This window comes from Ovis canadensis, chromosome 1, assembly GCF_042477335.2.
Source record: "Ovis canadensis isolate MfBH-ARS-UI-01 breed Bighorn chromosome 1, ARS-UI_OviCan_v2, whole genome shotgun sequence".
Taxonomy (NCBI): Eukaryota; Metazoa; Chordata; class Mammalia; order Artiodactyla; family Bovidae; genus Ovis; species Ovis canadensis.
In genome coordinates, this window is record NC_091245.1 from 110,218,570 (window position 1) to 110,235,788 (window position 17,219).

General features: G+C 36.8%; 1 protein-coding gene across 1 annotated transcript; it reads right to left on the bottom strand.

Annotated features, from left to right (window-relative positions):
- Positions 1–15,455: 15,455 nt before the first annotated feature.
- LOC138430035 (olfactory receptor 10X1-like) lies at positions 15,456–16,385 on the bottom strand. Its single transcript, XM_069571728.1, has one exon. It carries the CDS (start codon positions 16,383–16,385, stop codon positions 15,456–15,458), a length of 930 nt encoding a protein of 309 aa, XP_069427829.1.
- Positions 16,386–17,219: the final 834 nt, after the last annotated feature.

Sequence of the window (17,219 nt, forward strand, 5' to 3'; positions counted from 1 at the left end):
AAATCTTAGGACTTGTAGAATGTTATGCACTGTGTTACACAGAATGTTACAGTGTGTTCCCAAATACTTTATATTATCTATACTTAAATGGGGACATGGAAAGTCCTGAAAACTTTACTCCAAACCTGTCTATGAGAATAAGAAAAAATAACAAAAGGAAATAAAAGTAAAGGAAAAGTAGAAGTAAAAATCATTTGTTTCTGTCCAAAAAGATCAGGAAATCAGCAGGAACTGAACAGTGAGACACACAGCCAGTGACAATGGGAACTGCAATCTGCCTGCAGCTGTAGCGTCAGCAGACTTGAGAGTCAAACTCAGTCTCATCCCATGCCAGACAGGAAGGCCTGAATGCCTGCAATAGCATTGCTGGCAGTGCCTGGAGTGTAACCCATCTACACCTTACATCAAGATGAACAGTATCCCATACAAGGGAAAAAAAAAAGATCCAGGACTTTAAAAGGATGGAAGTTGTGCAAAGGTTTTAACAGTTTTCCAAACTGATGGAATCAAGTTAGAAATCAATAGCAGAGACAACAGGAAAATATATAACAAGTAGAAATTAAACCATCAATTTCTAAACAATCCAGGGGTCATAGAGGTGCCCTCAAAGAAAGTAAAAATGTATATAGTTGAATCAAATTAAATTATGACTCATTAAACTTCTGGAGTGCATCTAACCAGTTCTGAAAGGGACATGCATAGCAATAAATGTTTACTGTGCAGGAGGAAAAGTCAAATGTATAATCTAAATTCTAACTTGAAACTAGAAAAATAAGATGAAAATTGATTCTGAACTTCATTGTAAGTTTAATGCAATGCCTTTAAAAATCCCAGAAATGTTTCATTTGTTTTGTTCTATAGAGAAAGACAGGATTATTTTGTACATTATTTTGAATATGGAAAGTCACAAGCCCTTGAATAGCTACAATAATCTTGAAAAAGAAGAATAAAATGAAAGGAATTACTCCATCCAATATTATCACCTACTGTATGGCTATATTAATCAAGACAGCATGCTATTGGCAGAATTCATTAAAAAAATAATTTTGTTTTTTTGACAGTTCATAAGACTATACATCCTTCGTCTTCTTTCTGCCAGACATCTGGGAAGCAGATAAAGACCAGTCCTCCAACCATGAAAGCTTCTGCCTGGAAAAATCTCACCCTGTGTTGACTCCCTAGTCCTCATAAAAATGCCAGGCCAGACTCCTTTTTCCACTGTCTCAGGTCATTTAAAATATCTTTAGGAAATGCGCTTTATATTGGAGTTTCACATTCTTAATGAGGGGGTTAAATAATCTCTCCATATGAAATATTCTTTATGTTGCATATATTGATTTTTATGTAGTTCTATAGCTCATTTAAAAAGTATTTAATGAAATTTAAATGCAACAGTAATTTTTTACCTTACATCTTACAGTTAAAATATATATTTGATTTTCTCTATGAACTTTGCTGATATATATGCCTATACTACAACATTTTAATTGATACCTTGTCAAAATGTGGTACAACAAAAATGTTTGTATGTTTCTTTTAAAACAATTTTAAATATATTTTTTATAAAAAAGAAAATTTGATTAAATTAAAAATTAAAATTTGGATGTAAAATTATCCCTAGATACAGCTGATGCTTACAAAATTTACCTAATATATCCATGAATAATATTTCTTTTTTCTAAAGCAGAATTGATCAGGATTAATTTTATTCCAGGTTTTAAAAATAAATACTGATCAATCTTCTGAATTTCTTCTGTTATATAGCATTTGTAGCCTAATGGTCTTTCATTGAAAGTTATTTTTAACAATTTATGGAATAACAGTCTTATTATTTCTTTTTTTCTTCAAAAAGAAAGGATGTGACATCTACTGAACATGTAAAAAAATATCATTGTATATCATTAACTTTAAACTTTTTAGTTTGTGAAAAATTTATCACAGTAGAATTTTCCAGTTATTATCAAATGATTGTCAATTATTGTTTACCTATTACTTATAAGCACTTTGACTTTTTATATTAATGAATCTAGAGAAAATACTATTTATTTCAATCACTCTGTTCAGATTTTTAAAATTAAATCCTCTTATCCTGTAACACACTTTAGCTATCTATGTATCTATCCTTTTATTTACAGATTTCACTCATTATATTTAGGAAACTGTGATAAAATTTATCTGGGAAAAATAAGACCTATTCTGCCAGAAGATGATCTAAAAGTACTTTCCTCCATTCCTCTCACTTATTATAACTAAAAAGTGGGCATTAAACACAGAAGTTATAGGTCTCTGGGACCAACATAGACCCTCTCCCAACAAAAATAAATATACAAAAGCCCTGCTTGTTCTAGACAAAGGACAAGGAAACTGGCAGCCTATGAAAAAAGAAGAAAAATTTTAGAGAATAAACTTTTTAATACATTTAAATACTACAGAAAATACTCTGACACCACCTGCACCCCTGTCAAAAAAAGGCCAAGTGGGGCACTTGAAGTTTTACTGCTTTGACAAGATGTCCTAACATATTCCCTGGAATGATGTCAGAGAAGGGTGAGTATGAGCTAGGATCCCTGAAGGCTGGTTAACAACGCCCCTCTTTCCAGGAAGAACCAGGAAAAACCTAAAGAAATTCACACAGACACAAAGAATCAAACTTTTGAAGACTAAAGACAAAGAATAAATCTTGATATAAGTGAGGGGAAAAAAATGACATTCTATCTATGGGGAGAAATAATTTGAAGAATAAGATTTTTTCATCAGAAAGAGAAGGAAATGTGTTGTAGAAAAATGAACATCTTTGCCAGCTGATGGTTGGTATGAGTTTTTAAGATTCCATTTTTACGAGCACTTAACACAAACACCAAATTTTCCAGAGTAAGCATAAATTTAACATTATTTAAATGTCCAAAGAGCAGTTGAAAAAGATCTAATACTAATAATCATTTTATTTCAAGCTTTATTTTAAAATATCTCAATTTTCTTTTTATTGATATAATGAGGAAACTGCTCATTTCCCTGGATCCTGGTGTGCACAAGGTTTTGTTTGTGCCCTCTGAGCATCTCTGGCAGATCTGAGGTTTGATTCTAAATGTGATTTTGTCTCTCCTACCATTTTGCTGGGATTTCTTATTTGCCCTTGGACACAGGTTATCTTTTTTTTGGTGGCATTCAACATTTTCCTGTCGATGGTTGTTCAGCAGTTGGTTGTGATTTTGGTGTTCTTGCAGGAGAATATGAGTGCACATCCCTCTACTCCACCTCTTCTTCACTCCTAAAACAATTTTTTGGTATATTGTTTTTAAATTTTACTCTGGCTCCCCCATTATTCACTCCAATCACTTTGATAGTATGCCTCTGGCCAAATTGGCTGAAGCCAGGTATCTGCCTTGTGAGCTAATGTGGTTTCATGGTTGAAGTGAAAACATAGTCAACAAAGAGTCCAAAATACAGTATTTGGGTGCAGTCTCAAAAATGACAGAATGATCTCTGTTCTTTTCCAAGGTGAATCATTCAGTATCACAGTAATCCAAGTCTATGCCCCAACCACTAATGCCAAAGAAACTGAAGCTGAATGGTTCTATGATGACCTAGAAGACTTTCTAGAACTAGCACCAAAAAATGTCCTTTTTATCAGAAGAGACTGGAATGCAAAAGTAGGAAATCAAGAGATACCTGGAGTAACAAGCAAGTTTGGCCTTGGGGTACAAAATGAAGCAGGGCAAAGGCTAACAGAGTTTTGCCAAGAGAACACACTGGTCATAGCAAACACCCATGGCAGTTTTGCACTGAATAATTCTTACAAACACACAATATTATCAGAGACAGTTCAGGGAGCTCACAGAGAAGCAACTCCAAGAGAAAACGCTGAGCACTTATTTTATTGGTAACTTACCTTGTAATCTTTAAGAGCAGTAAAGCAAGATGGAGACCAGAATTCTGGGATTAAGGAAGCTTCCTCCAGGAGATCTGGAGGTAATCACATCAGAATCATAAAGAAAGATCTTTCAAGATAAGAGGGATTGTTCTGCACACAGAACAGCATCTAGTTTGGGCTTCCCTGTGGCACAGCTGGTAACGAATCCACCTGCAATGCCAAAGACCTGGGTTTGATCCTTGGGTTGGGAAGATCCGCTGGAGAAGGGAAAGGCTACCCACTCCAATATTCTGGCCTGGAGAATTCCATGGACTGCATAGTCTATGGGGTTGCAAAAAGTCATGACTTTTTGCATGAAAGTCACCCTTGAGAAACTTTCACTTCACAATGCTGACTTGTCAGCCAGAACATCTAACTTAAGGGCAAGGGAGAGAGCAAGCAATGAGAGAGAGAGAGAATGAGTAAGATGAAATTCCAGGGGATATTTTTGAGAAAGCAGTAAAATGTACTTCCCACAATTCCCCTCTTTTTGTTTTCTATAATGAATGTTTCTTTGATCTTCTTGTAGGAGGAAGAGCATTAGATTGCCTTAGTGTGGGTGAGCTGAGAAAATAAAGAAATGTTCTGACTAGAAATAAAACACAAAGCAATATTATGAATAAGATGAAAGGGAAAACAATGTTTTAGATTTAGAGAGGATAACCAGTTCTTCAGGTTGAGCTGTGTGGAAAAATTGTTAGATCAGCAGATATACTGATTAAATCCATCAAACAGTCCCATACCAATCCAGGCTTGAGTGTGTAAGGGATTGATGGTGTAGGGTGAGACATTCCAGATGTTAAGTTTCCTGAGAAACCAGCAGTGAACACAAAGGTCTGATGTTTAATGATAAAGATTTATGATCTTGTTTTGGGAGGTTCTTATTATATTATTCGTATACCAGTGAGTGTTGGTATAAGAACATACCTGTGCATTTGTTGAATTAGTTATGCAGAAGGGTAGATGTGAACCATTAATGGTCCAAGGAGAATCTGAGGTGTTCACAGGTAAAGAAGATGGAGGAGAAACCCATTCTTCCCCAATAATGGTGGGGTGATTGGTAGAAATAGGAATTTCTGGATCTTTCCATGAGGCAATAGAGAACACATGGGGTCACAAAGAGTCTGACATGACTGAGTGACCGAACTGAACTGAAACAATGATCCTATAAGGCCAACAGATGAGTCAACTTGTTGATTCCCAAAAGTGAATGAGCTCCAGGTAATTGTGTGTGTCCTTGAATATGAGCTATAAAAAAGGATGCTGTCATTTAGTTAAATGAGTTTGAATAGAAATAAAGGGGGAAAGTAATGGTTTATCTATTGAGGTATTTAAAATAGAATTGGGCAATTGTTGAATGATATTAATAACACAAAAGGAATCAGTTAAGAGATTAAAGGAAGTTTGTGAGAAGGTTTGTAAAGCAAGCAAGACAGAAGCTAATTCAGAAGCTGTGGGGAAGCTTGGGGGCTGATAAAAGAAAAAGTTCCATCCTGAGGTTTCCTTCCAGGTTACTATTCCTCGAGTTTAATTGTCATCTGTATAGAGGTTAAGCACATTAGAAATAGGATGTTTAGAGATAATAAAATGTAAAGAAAAGGGCACTAATTGTAAAATAGAAATTATTTTATCCGTCAGCAAGTTGTAAATACATTTCTCTGTAAAATCTGATATGGCAATTTGAAATTGTTCATTAGTTTGATATGATTCCACATTTTCCTTAGGTAATCCCATATAAATTGTTTGTGGATCTGAGCCAATAAGACGATAGGGACCTAAGCATCCTTGCTGTAGTAAATGTAGTCTCGCTGGCAGATAGGAAAAGCAGGGTATTTTGGTTGATTAGGATAATGTAGCTATTCAATGATTTTTATCTCTTTAGGTATGTAGGGCAAGTATTGCTGTAGGAGTATGTTATGTAGAAAGAAGGATCAGTGAAAAAGGAAGTGAAGGAATACCTGTCAAGGAAATGTTTAACATATGCAGTGCTGATTATTGTAATAAAGCATAATATTGAGGAGAAAAACATCGGTGAGAGGTATGGTCTTCATTTCTCAGTCATAATTGAAAAAAAGACCCAGAGAAATGGTATGGGGAGGGAGGAGGGAGGGGGGGTTCAGGATGGGGAACACATGTATACCTGTGGCGGATTAATGTTGATGTATAGCAAAACCAATACAATATTGTAAAGTAATTAACCTCAAATTAAAATAAATAAATTTATATTTTAAAAAATTATTGTACATGTTGGCGTGCCTAAGCTAGGTCATATCCAATTTAAATAACCCAAGAATTGCTGTAAAGAATGAAGTGTTAATGGTTCTAGAACCCTGAAAGAAACTTGTAAAGGAGTAATTACTTATAAAGGAGTATTTGTTGTTCTCTAGAGCTATTATTAACCTCTGTGAATTCAAATATGTCTGTATTGAAGATAGAATTTCTGTTAATTTTTGTGGTGAAGAGTGAGATAAAGGAATGTCATCCATATAATGATAAATATAGACATTGGGAAATTGTCATAAAGGTTGCACAGTTAGATCTACAAATCTTTGACACATGATAGGGCTATTTATCATACCTTGAGGTAAGTATTTCGATTGATATCATTGTAAAGACAATGATTATTTATACTAGAAACAAAGTGCAAATCTCTGTTTATCTTCAGGATGTAAGGGTATGGTAAAAAGCAGTCCTTAAGATTTATAATTAGTATAGTGTGATCATCTGGAATTAGAGAGGAGTTTGGAATACCTGACTGTAATAAACCTATCAGTTGCATCCAAGCATTAATTGCTCTTAAATCATGAATTAAACACCATTTTCCTGATTTGGGGGGGATAGTAAAGATGGAGTATTCCACAGGCTTGTGAAATGTTCTGTATGCTCTCCATCTAATAGTTCTTTAACCAGTTGTTGTATATGCTCAATTTTTTCCGCTCTATCCAGATGGGGGCAGGGCATCAGTCATAGATAATTTGTAATGGTGGTATAATAGCAGTGGTCCCTAGGATAAATTTGTTTGTAGTCTTAATTGATATTGTTGAAATATGTCTCATCCCCATAAGGTTGGAGGAGTATTCATGACATAAGGATGGATAATAGCTACATGCCCTTCTGGAGCTGTACAGATTTTTGGAAAGGTGCTTTGATAAGCTTCTTGGAATCCCCCAACGCCTAACATTTGTCCATGGGCCTTTTCTAAAAACCAGTCAGAGGGGCGTTCTTGTTTTGTGATGATAGTTACATCAGCTCCTGTGTCTATTAAACCCTTGGAAGAAAGGTCTTTAATTTTTAGAGTTAATGTGGGGCAGTTAGAGTCAATTAGCATATTCTAGTAAGTTGCATTCATAGATTCAAAACCTCCTTTCCTAATTTCTATCTCTGCTGGTGCACAAAATAAGGCAAGAGTAATAATTGTGCAAATTTTGTCCCTTTCTCTACTGTCTTATAAGTATATGAGAGAGCCATAATTTGAATGTTGCCTGTGTAATCAGAATCAATTACCCTTAGTAAAATATGAATACCTTTCATAGTTATGCTTGAGTCAAGTAAAATAATTCTAACTATACCTTTAGGTAAAGGGCTATAAACTTCCATAGAATATATTTAACTTCATTGCTAATACCAAAAGTACAGCTTTCAGTAATAACAACGTCCAATCCTGCACTGCTGCTTCTGGCAGTGTTTAAACCTGAGACTACTTTTCATTTTGAGCTGTCTTGGTGTTCAGAAAGGGATTGTTGGGATTCCATCCTGGGGCATTCACGTTCCAAGTCTGTAGTTTGTTTGTCCCCTGTTCCTGATGTAGGGCCTGGGTTTGACCCCACCAGTAGTTTCCTGACAGAGGCTGTTCCTTATTATTGAATTTGGAAAGGCATTGATTGGCCAAATGGATACCTTTATTGCAGCAAGGACATTTTGAGAAGGTTTCTTTTAAACAGACGGCAGTTTTTTAGCATATCTCCAGATTTGCCACAGTTAAAACAGTTTTGAGGAGTTAATGCAGTGGCTAGCATAACAGCTTTATGGAATTCTGTTCCTGTATTTTGACAGGCTTTTATCATTTCTGCTCTATTAGTTGTTGGCAAATTACAAATGGGCTGCAGGACTCCACAATTTTTATTTAAATTTTCATAAGCTAATTGTAATGTTAATACATTCTAAGCCTCCAAATTTTCAATCCATTGGTCAATAGCATTTTGCAATTTTTCTACAAGCTCATGTAAGGTTTATTTGTTCCTTTTCTTATAGTATAAAAGGATCCCTGTGGGATGGTAAGATCAGGTAAACTAAGCCAAGTTTTATGAGCCGCTACAGAGGATATTAAAGTGGGCCTTAGAAAGCATCACTATGAACAAAGCTAGGGGGGGATGATGGAATTCCAGCTGAGCTATTTCAAATCCTAAAAGATAATGGTGTTAAAGTGTTGCACTCAATATGGCAGCACATTTGGAAATCTCAACAGTGGCCACAGGACTGGAAAAGGTCAGTTTTCATTCAAATCCCAAAGAACAACAATGACAAAAAATGTTCAGATTGCATTCATCTCACTCACTAGGCAAAGTAATGCTCAAAATTCTCCGATAGGCTTCAACAGTATGTGAACCAAGAATTTCCATTTGATCAAGTTGGGTTTAGAAAAGGCAGGCGAATCAGAGATCAAATTGCCAACATCCACTGGGTCATAGATAAAGCAAGAGAATTCCAAAAAAAATTTGCTTCATTGACGACTCTGAAGCCTTTGACTGTGTGGATCATGACAAACTGTGGAAAATTCTTAGAGATGGGAATACCAGACCACCTGACCTGCCTCTTGAGGAACCTGTATGTAAGTCAAGGAGCAACAGTTAGAACCACAATGGGACAATGGGCTGCTTGCAAATTGGGAAAGAAGTAAGTCAAGGCTATATATCGTCACCCTGTCTATTCAACCTAAATGGAGAATACATTATGTGAAATGCCAAACTGGATGATGCACAAGCTGGAATCAAGATTGCAGGGAGAAATATCAATAACCTCAGATACACAGAGGACACCACCATAATGGCATAAAGTGAAGAACAACTAAAAAGTCTCTTGATGAAAGTGAAAGAGGAGAGTAAAAAAGCTGGCTTAAAACCCAGCATTGAAAAACCAAGATCATGGTATCCGGTCCCATCAGTTCATGGCAAATACTTGCAGATACAATGGAAACAGAGATAGACTTTATTTTCTTGGGCTCCAAAATCACTGCAAATAATGACCACAGCCATGAAATTAAAAGATGCTTACTCCTTGAAAGAAAAGCTATGACCAATCTAGACTGTCTATTAAAAAGCAGAGACATTACTTTGCCAACAAAGGTCCATCTGGTCAAAGTTATGGTTTTCCCAGTAGTCATGTATGGATGTGAAAGTTGGACCATAAAGCAGGCTAAGCACCAAGGAATGGATGCTTTTGAGTTGTGGTGTTGGAAAAGACTCTTGAGAGTCCCTTAGACTGCAAGGAAATCAAATCAGTCAATCCTAAAGGAAATCAACCCTAAATATTCATTGGAAGGACTGATGCTGAAGCTGAAGCACCAATACTTTGGCCACCTGATGTGAAGGGCCGACTCATTAGAAAAGACACTGATGCTGGGCAAGATTGAAGGCACAGGTGGAGGGGACAAAAGAGGATGAGATGATTGAATGGCATCACTGATTCAATGGACATGAGTTTCAGCAAGCTCCAGGAGATGTTAAAGGACAGGGAATCCTGGTGTGTTGCAGTCCATGGGGTCACAAAGAGCTGAACATGACTGAGCAACTGAGCAACAATGAACAATAGCAATGAGGAAACATTAGTTTATAACATTATATAAATGTCATGTGCACAACATTAATTGTCTACTTTTGTGTACAGCACAATGGGCTAACTACCAAAATTTTACTTTCTGTCACCATGTAATTGATCCCCTTTACACCTTTGCCTACCTTCCCACTGCTTCTCCTCTGATAATCACTATTCTGTTCTAGGTTTCTATTTATATATATGGTTTTGTTTGGGTTCATTTCTTCAGTTATTTCATTTGTTTGTGGGGTTTTTTAATAATACATATTAAAGGTTTTTAAATGAAAAATATCAACTCATAGGTAAGACACTATTGAGGATATAATGGGATTGTCTGAAATCATATATGTCATGTTTTAGAAGCTGTAACATATAACTTTGTATTTAACATATATATACCATAAATAAGTATTAATATTATAGTTATAAAAAGAGAGCCCTGTCTCCCAAAACACTGAACATAATATTTCATTTTAAAAAGCATCATAAATCATTATAATTTTATGACATATATTTTCTCTGAACACCAAATATTTTAAATATTTTCAATGTAAAGCAATTATCCAAGACTTGTTAAGATTTATTATATTCAATTATTTTTTTCTTTTTCCTTTTATTGAAGTAAGATTGATGTAAAATATTATGTAAGTTGGTGCAGTTACATTGCCCCCTCCCCCTCTCTTTCTACTGCTGCTGCTGCTGCTAAGTCACTTCGGTGGTGTCTGACTCTGTGTGACCCCATAGACGGCAGCCCACAAGACTCCCTCGTCCCTGGGATTCTCTAGGCAAGAACACTGGAGTGGGTTGTCATTTCCTTCTCCAATGCATGAAAGTGAAAAGTAAAAGTGAAGTCACTCAGTCATGTTCAACTCTTAGCGACCTCATGGACTGCGGCCCACCAGGCTCCTCCGTCCATAGTATTTTCCAGGCAAAAGTACAGGAGTGGGTTGCCACTGCCTTCTCTTCCTACTGGTAACCACTAATTTGTTCTTTATATCACTGAATCTGTTTCGTTTTTGTTATATTCATTAGTTTGTTGTATTTTTTAGGTTACACATATAAGCCAGTATTTTTCTTTCTCAGACCTATTTCATTTAGCATACATTAGTTCAGTTCAGTTCAGTTCAGTCACTCAGTAATGTCTGACACTTTGTGACCCCATGAATCACAGCACACCAGGCTGCCCTGACCATCACAAACTCCTGGAGTTTACCCATTAGTGTACATCAGTTCAGTTCAGTTCAGTTTAGTCGCTCAGTCATGTCTGACTCTTTGCGATACCATGAATCGCAGCACGCCAGACCTCCCTGTTCATCACCATCTCCTGGAGTTCACTCAGACTCACATCCATCGAGTCAGTGATGCCATCTAGCCATCTCATTCTCGGTCGTCTCTTTCTCCTTCTGCCCCAATCCCTCCCAGAATCAGAGTCTTTTCCAATGAGTCAACTCTTCGCATGAGGTGGCCAAAATATTGGAGTTTCAGCTTTAGCATCATTCCTTCCAAAGTACACCCAGGGTTGATCTCCTTCAGAATGGACTGGTTGGATCGCCTTGCAGTCCAAGGGACTCTCAAGAGTCTTCTCCAACACCACAGTTCAAAAGCATCAATTTTTCGGCACTCAGCCTTCTTCACAGTCCAACTCTCACATCCATACATGACCACAGGAAAAACCATAGCCTTGACTAGACGGACCTTAGTCGGCAATGTAATGTCTCTGCTTTTGAATATACTGTCTAGGTTGGTCATAACTTTTCTTCCAAGGAGTAAGTTTCTTTTAATTTCATGGCTGCAGTCACCATCTGCAGTGATTTTGGAGCCCAAAAATATAAAGTCTGAGACTGTTTCCACTGTTTCCCCATCTACTTCCCATGAAATGATGGACAGGATACCATGATCTTCGTTTCCTGAACGTTGAGCTTTAAGCCAACTTTTTCACTCTTCACTTTCACTTTCATAAAGAGGATTTTTAGCTCCTCTTCACTTTCTGCCATGAGTGGTGTCATCTGCATATCTGAGGTGATTGATATTTTTCCCAGCAACCTTGATTCCAGCTTGTGTTTCTTCCAGTCCAGAATTTCTCTTGATGTACTCTGCATATAAGTTAAATAAGCAGAGTGACGATATACAGCCTTGACGTACTCCTTTTCCTATTTGGAACCAGTCTGTTGTTCCATGTCCAGTTCTAACTTTGCTTCCTGACCTGCATACAGATTTCTCAAGAGGCAGGTCATGTGGTCTGGTATTCCCATCTCTTTGAGAATTTTCCACAATTTATTGTGATCCACACAGTCAAAGGCTTTGGCATAGTCAATAAACAGAAAGATGTTTTTCTGGAACTCTCTTGCTTTTTCCATGATCCAGCGGATGTTGGTAATTTGATCTCTGGTTCTTCTGCCTTTTCTAAAACCAGCTTGAACATCAGGGAGTTCACGGTTCACATATTACTGAAGCCTGGCTAGGAGAATTTTGAGCATTACTTTACTAGCGTGTGAGATGAGTGCAATTGTGCGGTAGTCTGAGCATTTTTTGGCATTGCCTTTCTTTGGGATTGGAATGAAAACTGACTTTTTCCAGTCCTGTGCCCACTGCTGAGTTTTCCAAATTTGCTGTCATATTGAGTGCAGCACTTTCACAGCATCATCTTTCAGGATTTGAAACAGCTCAACTGGAATCCCATCACCTCCACCAGCTTTGTTCGTAGTGATGCTTTCCAAGGCCCATCTGACTTCACTTTCCAAGATGTCTGGCTCTAGATTAGTGATCACATCCTCATGATTATCTGGGTCGTGAAGATCTTTTTTGTATAGTTCTTCTGTGTATTTTTGCCACCTCTTCTTAATATCTTCTGCTTCTGTTAGGTCCATACCATTTCTGTCCTTTATCAAGCCCATCTTTGCATGAAATATTCCCTTGGCATCTCTAATTTTCTTGAAGAGATCTCTAGTCTTTCCCATTCTGTTGTTTTCCTCTATTTCTTTGCATTGATTGCTGAAGAAGGCTGTCTTATCTCTTCCTGCTATTCTTCGGAACTCTGCGTTCGGATGCTTATATCTTTCCTTTTCTCCTTTGCTTTTCGCTTCTCTTCTTTTCACAGCTGTTTGTAAGGCATCCTCAGACAGCCATTTGCTTTTTTGCATTTCTTTTCCATGGGGATGGTCTTGATCCCTGTCTTCTGTACAATGTCACGAACCTTATTCCATAGTTCATCAGGCACTCTATCTATCAGATCTAGGTCTTTAAATCTATTTCTCACTTCCACTGTATAATCATAAAGCATTTGATTTAGGTCATACCTGAATGGTCTAGCGGTTTTCCCTATTTTCTTCAATTTGAGTTTGAATTTGGTAATAAGGAGTTCATGATCTGAGCCACAGTCAGCACCTGGTCTCGTTTTTGTTGACTGTATAGAGCTTCTCCATCTTTGGCTGCAAAGAATATAATCAATCTGATTTCAGTGTTGATCATCTGGTGATGTCCATGTGTAGAGTCTTCTCTTGTGTTCTTGGAAGAGGGTGTTTGCTATGGCCTGTGCACTCTCTTGGCAAAACTCTATTAGTCTTTGCCTGTTTCATCCTGCATTCCAAGGCCAAATTTGCCTGTTACTCCAGGTGTTTGTTGACTTCCTACTTTTTCATTCCAGTCCCCTGTAATGAAAAGGACATCTTTTTTGGGTATTAGTTCTAAAAGGTCTTGTAGGTCTTCATCAAACCGTTCAGCTTCAGTTTCTTCAACGTTACTGGTTGGGGCATAGACTTGGATAATTGTGATACTGAATGGTTTGCCATCCAGCCATGCTTTTGCAAGTGGCAAAATTTCAACCATTTTTATGACTTGGCAGTATTCAATTGTGTATTTATACAACACATCTCTTTATCCCAGCATCTGCTGATGGACGTATAAGTTGTTTCCATATCTTGACAACTGGAAATAATGTGACTGTGAACATTGGAGTGCATGTATCTTTTTAAACTAGTGTTGTTTTTTTTTTTTTTTTCAGACATATGCCCAAAAGTGGAATCACTGGGTCATGTGACAGCTTTATTTTTAGTTTTTTAGAAACTTCCATACTCTTTTCTACACGGCCTGCCCCAATTTACATTCCCAACAACAGTGTAAAAGAATTTCCACTTCTCCATATCCTTGCCAACATTTCTTCTTTGTGTTCTTTTTGAGTATAGTCATTCTGACAGGTGTGTGGTGATGTTTCTGCATGGTTTTGATTTATATTTCCCTGATGGTTAGAGATACTGAGCATCTTTTCATTTGCCTATGGACTAACTGCATGTCCTGTCCTCTTTGGAGAACTGAATATATACATGTAAAGGAATGAAATTAGGACATTACTAACACTATTACTAACACTAATTACTACAAAAATAAACTCAAAAAGAATTAGGGACCTAAATGTAAACCTAGAAACCATAAAACTGCAAGAAAAAAAAAGGGCCCTCTTTGACATAAACCATACATTTTATGGGGGGTGGGATTTGGCTCCCGAAGCAAAGAAGATAAAGCTTAAAATAAGCAAATGAGAACTAATTAAACTTAAAAGCATATCAAAGGAAATCACTAAAAAAAAAAAAGGAGAAAATGGCCTACTGAATGGAAGAAAATATTTGCAAGCAATATGGATAAGGAGTTAATATCCAAATAAGTAAACAGCCTATACAACTCAATATCAAAAAAGCAAGCAACATGATTCAAAAATGAGCAGAAGAGTTTTAATACATTTTATTTATATATACCAACCCATAATAGAGTATTTATGTCCTTCGTGAGAGCACATAGTGTCAACAGAACTGAGAAAATATTCAGAAAAGTCTCTAGGTTTTATGTTGGAATTATCAGTAAGATTAGATGCTACTTACGTGTGATATTTAACCTTCATAGTTATTTCTTAACTTTTTAGGGTAATATATAGAGCCAATGTTTCCTTCATTAGTCACTATGTGTCTGCCAAAATTATTACAAAACACCTTTCATTGTTAAAACAATAAATATTATAATATCTTATTTAAACATTAGCTCTTATTGCTTTCATATTAAAGAAAAGGGGGGCTATTTGCAGTCTTCATCCAAGGATAGCCTCAGTCACAGAACATGTAGGCTCTACCGTCTTGTTTACTGATTTAAATCAGCATTCCATTATACCCCATATAATCAGAAGCTAGCATTTAGCAGTTGTTGGAAAGACACGATTAAATACAGTGCATTAAAATTTTTAAATAGTATGCTGTGAGTCTTAATTATATATCTAATCTATCTATTTATCTATATCTAGAAACATATTTAAAAATACTTGACTGTGATTTCTATAGTGTATCTCTTATAGGAAACAATTATCTCCCCTCAGCAGCACCACACAATCCCTCACAACATTACCTAGAAATTTTTTTCAACATTTACATCTCTAGTAATTTAAAATCATCTTTTAGTATAGTAGTCATAGGTGTTGTTGTTTCTTCTTCCATCTTGCTTTTCTTGCTTCATCAAAGGTACAAAAAACACCTAGTGGATGATTGGCAATAGCATAGAATATGCAGAGACAAATAGTAGAAGTAGTTGAAAAACTTCCTTAACATGCTAACTAAATGCCTGTCATGGCTCAGGTCCAAGTCTCAGACACTTGATCCCCATATGTCAACCTCTGGGAAAAGGCTTCTCCAGATATTTCAGGGTAAATGCTTCACTGACATCTGTGAACACTCAGTTATGCAGTGATAATACAAGACTATTCAAGAAATATCTTTCCAAGGGCCTTTCTGAAAGCATTCTTCATGTCCTTATTCCTGAGGCTGAAAATGAGAGGGCTGAGGAAAGGAGTGATGACAGTGTAGGGAACTGCGATCACTGTGTCATCTCCCCCTGATGCTTCTGGCTTCAGATAAACAATAGATGCAAAACCAAAGTGAATGATGACCACTGTGAGGTGGGAGGCACAGGTAGAAAATGCCTTCTGCTTGCCCTCAGCTGAAGGGATTTTGAGGACAGTGGAAAGAATGAACACATAAGTGAGGATGATGACCAGGAAGGTGCCCATCAAACCTGACACTGACATCACAGTTACAATGAATTCTGTGAGGTCACTGTCTAAACAGGACAGCCTCACAACAGCCCTCATATGACAAAAGAAGTGTTTCACAAGGTTGGGGTTGCAGAAAGAGCCCCTGAATATCAACACAGTCTCTATCACAGAGAAAATGAAACCAACAATCCAAGCAAAGGCCACAAGTTTTCCACACACCATGTTGGTCATAAGCAAAGGATATCTGAGAGGGTTGCAGATGGCCAGGAAGCGATCATATCCCATCAAAGTAAGAATCATACAATTAGTGCCACCAAGTCCCAAGAAGAAACACATTTGCAAGCCACAACCTATGGATGAAATGCTTCTGTCCTTGGCCAAGAGATTTGCCAGCATCCTGGGGATAATAGTCAGTGTGTAGCAGGTCTCAGAGAAAGAGAGTGCACTAAGGAAGAGGTACATGGGTGTGTGCAGATGTCTGTCCACCCAAGTTAGACTCATGATGGCCACATTACCTGTGAGGGTGGGAAGGTAGAGGCAAAAGAAAGCCACAAAGAGGAATGTCTGTGCATGTGGGTAAACAGAAAAGCCAACAAGAATGAACTCTGTCAGGACTGTCTGGTTGATCTTCATCATGTGAAGTTCTGAAATCCAAGGAAACAAAAAATTCAATTTTCCATTATTCTCTGCAGTTTTGGTGTGAATAAAACCGACAATCAAATTTGCAGTTACCAATTGATTTTATATTTATTTGGCCAAACAAGATGTGTATGTAGGTAATATTTCTCCTAATTGTCCATTCATGTGTTTCTTCTTTATTAAGCCACCATTACTAATTACTTATTATGAGTTTTTCTGCCCTATTTTTTAAAAGAGCTTAATGGCTGATAGTAAAAAAAGAACAAAAAATACTCTAATTGCTGTCCAGATGAAGGAAATTCATGTGCATAAGGTGAGTTACATTTGGATCTGATTCTAAAGCATGAAAAAATTACTAAGTAGTTAATTGACAGAATCAGAATCTGTCATAGCAACTTCTACTTATAATATTGTCTGCAAGCAGCTAAAATGTGAAGTTTGATAGCTGTTTGGAATTTGGAGACTGTATTTGAACAATGGCTTACGGTTATAACAGAAGATCAAAGTCATTACCTCTTCTTGAAGAAGACAATTAGGTCCTGAAATACTAAAGGAAAAGAAATAGCAAGCTCCCTTTCCTGTCCTCTAAAGGACCCTTAGGATAAATTTTGCTTAAATAGTTTGTGGATGATGTTACTAAGCAGACATTTTATGCATCTATAGTTCAAGTGGCAAGAGACATTTTGTTATTTCATCAATGTAAAGCTAGCATATGCAAAAAAGATAAATTCTAGTGATTCTGTATATTTCTTGATAATTTTATGTCAGATTTAATCTCATCCTCTTTAAAATTCCATGTTTGTCCTTATAGTTAAATAATCCCTTATGTTT

Excerpts from the sequence above, each read along its gene's own strand:
- LOC138430035 (XM_069571728.1), bottom strand. The coding sequence starts at position 16,385 with ATGATGAAGATCAACCAGACAGTCCTGACAGAGTTCATTCTTGTTGGC.